The sequence below is a fragment of the Desmodus rotundus genome, chromosome 12 (genome assembly GCF_022682495.2).
Source record: "Desmodus rotundus isolate HL8 chromosome 12, HLdesRot8A.1, whole genome shotgun sequence".
Classification (NCBI taxonomy): Eukaryota; Metazoa; Chordata; class Mammalia; order Chiroptera; family Phyllostomidae; genus Desmodus; species Desmodus rotundus.
The window spans coordinates 27878403-27884402 of NC_071398.1; the positions used below are offsets into that span (position 1 = coordinate 27878403).

Genomic DNA, 6000 nt, shown 5'->3' on the forward strand with positions numbered 1-6000 from the left:
CTTAATGAGCAGAGGAGTGACTTGACTAGAGGTGTGTGTTAGAAAGAGTTAATCCAGCAATGGGAGGTGGGGAGGGTAGAGTAAGGCAAGAAAGAGCAAGGGCTAAGAGACTTGCAATAAAATGGTGGGGTGAGGGGCAATGGACTTGCTTTGGGTTTGCCCCTCTTCTAGAAGCAGTACACACCTACTACCCCTGCCTTCCTTTAGGACGCCACCCTCCCCAACTCTGCCTCCTGATTTTGGTGTTGAGTGGGGATGCCCCTCACACACTCCAGGGCTAGGCACTGATCCAAGCCTAGCCAGCCAGAGTCCCAGGGATTGGTTCAGGATGGGCACATGAACCCAGCCATGCCAAGGAGAGTTTGTCAGTTGGGAGACTTCTGAAATCATTGGCAAAGGGGCTCTCTCCCCTCATCAGGATGGCCTGGAAACTGGGGCCATCTGTTTCACCACTCAGGGAGAACCTACCCTCCTGACTGCAAGAAGGGCAATAAAGGAGGAAGGCAGAACTGGGAGGAGGAGGAGAGGGGCCTGAGTTTGGGCAGCCTCACCTGCAGCTAGCACTTCCCCTGGGCTTTCCAAACACAGAAGCTACAGACCGATTTTTTTTTCTTTTTTTCTTAAGCTAATCTGCATAGGGCTTCTCTCACAGCACCTGAAAGATCTCTGACCACTGACCACTCACACGCACTAGGGAAGAAAGCATAGGGCAGAAAGAAGCAAGAGCGGAGATGGTGTTGGAGCAATTAGCGCAGGAGGGGCCAGGTGTGTCCACGTGCCAGCAGAGCCAGTGCAGGGCCACAGAGGGTCCAAATCCTGTCGGCAGAGCAGAGGAGGGCCCAGCCACGTTCCAGATCAGCAACCTTCCAGAAAACAGCTGCAACGGACAAGGAGAGAGCAGGCTGGGAGCTGAGGAGAGATGAGAGCGGGAGGCTGGACAGGCATATTCCATTCTGGAAAATGCTGGGTGGGGAAGGACGGAAGAAGGAAGTCAGTAGCCAGAGAAGGAAGAGAAGGAGAAGGAGGGTTGTTTGAGAGATAATGACCCAGGAGGGACTGCCAGGGAGGGGAGAGAGCCCAGGAAGAAAGCCCCCACTCCTACCCCTACAGTCCCAGAGCCCCGGGACAGAGACTGGGTATGCTTTCCAGACTTCCGCATCCTTTGTGCACCTTGTGAGATATTTGGAAACAGGAAGTCTAATTGGGGCCACAAAGAGCCCTCCCTGCATCAAAAGTGGGTAAACATGTCTTTTGTAACTGCAAGCAATCACACAAGCCCCAATCAGAACCTGCAGTACCACTTAGGAAGCTTCACGGCTTGGAGATGAGAATCTAAACCACTTCCTTAGAGTGAAGAGGCCAGGAGCATGGGCCTTAGAGCCAGTTTAGCTGTGTGATCTCAGGAAAGTCACTTAACCTTTCTGGGCCTTGGTTTATAGATCTGTAGAAGGGCAACAAATCTCAGTAAGAAGGCATGCCAAGTGCAGCGACCGAGATATAAAGTTACTAGTTGGTGTTCCACTTCCTTTGTGTCCTGGGTTATGAGGACACAGCAGTGGGAAGGAACAAGCTTCTCCAAGAGGAACAAGAGCAGACACAGCACCCATAACTCGCCTATATATTTGTCCAACAGATGGGTGAGGAAGGAAGGCAGTCTTCCAGCCAAAGCAGACGGAGCCTTCAGATTCCGTGGTCCATTCATAAGATCAACAAGCAGCAGGGAAAGCATTTTTAGTTCCCCGGCCAGACACTCCCTACTCCCATCCCTGTGCTTGGGGGAAGGGTCAGAGTAGAAAACCACAAAGCCCAGGGGAGGAAGGAAGTGTTCTCTGACCCAAGCAAGCCTTTCCAGCTTTGCAGGCCCACCACCCAGGAGCATCTGTTAGGAATCTACTGACCGGATGGTCTGTTTTCCCCAGGTCACCTTCTCCTACTTGGTGGAGGAAACAATAGCTTCAGAGGTGGAACCCATTCTGATGGGGGGTGGGGTGATGGACGGCCAGCAAGAGGAAAGAAATTGCTAGTTTACTGTCCTCAAGTTCAGGGAGGAGGGAAGCTGGCCTGTGAGACAAAGCTTCAGAACCGGCAAGGCAAAAAATACAGCTGAATCTCCAAGCTGTGCACAAAATATGGGGAAAAGTCAAGAGCTTGCACTTATTCCACTTGCAAAAGCATTCACCAGGGCGGTGGAAGGATGGAAGCCTGGAGTCAGGGGTCTGGGTCCAAATCCCAACCCCACCAACTCTCTACAAGAGGCTCTGTGCGCCTTATGAAATGTGAGTTGTCAGAGCATTTTATGCGACTGGTATTTGAAACGAATCCTTTACAAAAGCAATGAGTGAACATCCAGAGGTGGCTCTCAGGGAGACATTTTAGTTGGAAAAGCATTTTTTTAAAAACCTAGTAGACTCAGCCCATAGCATATACTTCATAAATATTCTTTGAATTAGATTAAATGCAAAATACCATTTGATCAAGGAAGCAGTTAAGGAAAGGAGCAGTCGTGTGGTGCTTGGCACGATTTTGTGCTTTTATTTATTTCACAAATGACCGTGTAATTTGTATGGACACGGTCCTGAGCATTTGGCACACACTGACTCACTTGTAACAGCTCTCCAAGATTACAGGTGAGGAAACCAAGGCACTGAGAGGTGAAGTAACTTGTCCCAAGCCACACAGCTAGGAAATGGCCACTCAGGGATTCAAGCCCACCCACCAGGTTGGCTCAGAGTCCCCACCCAAACCTTCAGCCTACACTGTCTTCGTCTGAATATATCTGTTTCCAAGGTAGAGACCAGAGGCCAGAGAGAACCCAATCACCAAACTCAGCTTTAAAAGGTCCTATCACCAGTAATGCTGTGCCTTTGCCTCTATTGGGGGGTTTATGGTTATATACACCACGTGTTCTTTCCTTTTAGTGGTTCAACACCCTCCAGGAAGTGCACAAAGTTTAAAAATCTGATGTATTTTGCTTAATGCCTTCTTACATATGTGCACACCTGTGTAATACCCCCTCAGATGAAAATACGGGACCTTTCCACCCCCACCCCAGCCTTCCGTGTGCCCCCGCCATGTCAGTGGCTACCTATCCCAAAATATGACCACTATTCTGACTTTTCACACCACAGATTCACATTGCCTCTTCTACAACTTCACACAAATGGGATCATATGAGGCGTACTCTTTCACACCTGGTTCTATATTCTCCAAATAATATATATATGGAACACGGACATGATTATGGCTGGAAGGAGGATGCAGCTGATCATTTGTTTCTTTTGCAGTAAGCTCCAGGATTTTCATTTTGGCTCACTGACAGACCAAAGGGGAAGAAGGTTGGAGGGCTGAACACTGGCATTTGGAACCTTGTGAGCTCACTGTGGAAAACCAGTGATCCGAAGGGGGCAAAGGAGCTGTGCAGCCTGCAAAGGCTAATGAGGAACAAAAAGCCAGGAAGTCACCTCTGGTTGTTCTGAATGTCCAGAAGGGAGAAGGCTTTATGAGGCTTCAGAATGCTCAAAACTGGCTCCCCCAACGCCAGAGGCACCCAAGGTGGCCACCGGCTCCTCCCGGAGAGGTAGACAATTTCCGCAAAATTCAGGAATTCCCCCAAAGAGCACGTCTCCTACCTGTGCACTGTTGGATGAAGTCCTGATATTCCTCTCCCTGCTCGCCTGGGACGATGGTGGAGCCGTCATATTTAAAAGTCACCCTTTGGATTGGGAGAAGAAAAAACACACACACACATCAGCGTTGGTAGCTGCATGGTGCTGAGCTTCCAGCAGGACAATCTAAAAGATGCTCTGGCTGGGGAGAAGCCAGTGCTGGCGTTCCACGCTGTCCTGGGTTAAGGCTGCGGAAGACAGCACGGGATGACCCTTAATCCATCCCATCTGGAAGACGGCTCAGTGCACCAGCCCCTCGCGAGCTCGGGGAGCGGGGCCTGGAGAGCAATGGAAAGTTCCTCACCAGATGACGGCCGAGCTGTCGTCGCGCACCAGGTTGTACGCCTCCCGGCAAGCCTCTTTGTCGATCTTGGTGGCCATCGCCGCGGGGCCACAGCGCGGACACTCTGTCCAGAGAAACTGAGCGCTTCCCGGGCCAGTCGCAGGGTTTGGAGCGCTGCGGGGTCGCGCGGAAAGCTGGCGAGAGACCGCGGCGGGCGACAGCGGCGGCTAGAGAGACGCGGAGTGGCAAGCTCCAAGATCCTGCGCCTAGGCGGCTGCAAATGCAGCCGAGCGCGCTCCTGGACCAAGGCCGCGCCGCCCCGCCCCCCGGCCGCACAGCACTGGCCCCCTCCGACTATTCGCTGCCCTTGCCCCGGCCGCCACGCCCCCACTTCGTCATTGGTCTCTTAGCTTCGGGGGCGGGGCATCTCTACTCCTTGGCGGCCAATCTCAGCTCAGGTGGGTTGCGCAACTTCGCAGTGGGGGCTGAAGAAGGGGCCTTTTGCTCCTCCCTCTCCCTTCTCCCTCCTCATCTCCCCTACCCTCTCTCCCCTTCTCTCTTCTCCCTCGCCCTCCCGCTCCTCTCCTTCCCACCCCACCTCCGTTCTCCCACTCCCCCAACTCTTTTTTTCCCCACTTCCTCCACCCCAAGTCCTCTTCCTCCTCCCACTGCCCTTCTCTACTCTCTCCTTCCTCCTCCTCCTTGTTCCTTCTTCCTCTTGTTCTCTCCCCCTCCCCCTCCCCTTCTTGCTGGTCCCCCACTCCCCCCTACCTATTTCACCCTCTCCTCCTTCCAACCTCCTCCTCTCCCCTCCTCCTTTACTTTCTTCATCCTCACCCCCAGCTCCTTCCTCCTCCCTACACCGTCTTCCTCAAGCTGTCTTCTTCCTCCTCCCCTCCTTCCCCTTCCCTTCTCCTTCCCTACTTTTCCCTCCTCTACCTTGCATCTCCCTCCTCCTTATTCCGCCTCTTTCTTCTCCCCTCCCCCAAGCTGCAGAGCTCCACAGCTCCACAGGGAACCTCCAAGTGAGTGACTTAATGCATCAGACCAAAGGAGGCAGCCCCATCCCCTCACTAGTGTTTGGCTCCGAGGTTTCTAGGTGGGGAGGAATTGGGAGGAATTAAGCATTTGAAATAGGAGGGGATAGAAAGTGGACTGCTTTTGGATCCCACCCAAAACACTGGTGGGATCACTGTTTACTTTGTATTCTGGTTATTTGCACTCAGGTCTTATCTCCCCCTTTGGGTTCCTTTGAGTGCAAGAGCTGACTCATTCTGTCTTCATTTCCTCACTGACTCACTCATTCACTCCCTCATCCAGTCCTTCCACAAAGACCAATTACAGTGTCAAAGCAGGTAAAGGGGTCAGCCCTGGAGACCAGCCTCTTGAATTGCATCGGGTGCTGCCACTCTCTCACTATGGGTCCTTGGGCAAGCCTCAGAAACTCTGAGATTACTTTCCTGGAGGGAATAATACAAGCACTGACATTGTAGGTTCGTTTATGGTTTCATTGAAATATGTGTAAACAAATATATTAGATATTCAGCAAAAGGTCATTGATGTTGATTAAGTAATTAAAATAAACCCTAAATAGAATCCCAAAAGGTCAAGGATGAGGTCCAATTCATAATAAATTTCTCAGTGGCAAACAAATATATCTATCAATAAGTCAATTAATCATCAATGAGTGGGTGGAACCACATTTCCAGGAAAGTAGGAACAGGTGTCACTATTTGTGGGAGGGGATCAAACTTGCCTCTACCCTCAAGATTCTTTTAGCTGGTCTAATAATCAAGTAGACATCAGACAGTTTAGCAAGGGAAATAGGCAAATTTAACACGTACATATGCATGGGAACCCTGCATACACAACAGGTTCCGAGACAGCAAGAGAACATGGGTACATGAGACATTCTGAGTTAGGGATGAGGTGAGGTGCCTTGGAGGCTTCAAAGGATTATTGCAGGATGCTAAGAAGAGCAGATGCTTGGCATATAGAAGTTCATCCTGCCCTATAGATAGGTCAGAAAAGTTCATCTCTGATAATGGTTTA

The 6000-nt window shown here is 51.1% G+C and overlaps 1 protein-coding gene across 1 annotated transcript in view; it reads right to left on the minus strand.

The window, feature by feature from the left end:
- COTL1 (coactosin like F-actin binding protein 1) overlaps nucleotides 1-4280 on the minus strand; it is a 40266-nt gene extending 35986 nt beyond the window's left edge. The window contains exons 1-2 of the mRNA XM_024555935.4: nucleotides 3970-4280; nucleotides 3630-3712 (exon numbers count right to left, since the gene is read on the minus strand). Of these exons, the coding sequence (XP_024411703.1) occupies nucleotides 3630-3712; nucleotides 3970-4046 (160 nt within the window). The 5' untranslated portion in view covers nucleotides 4047-4280. The remainder of the gene's footprint in view (nucleotides 1-3629; nucleotides 3713-3969) is intronic.
- Nucleotides 4281-6000: the final 1720 nt, after the last annotated feature.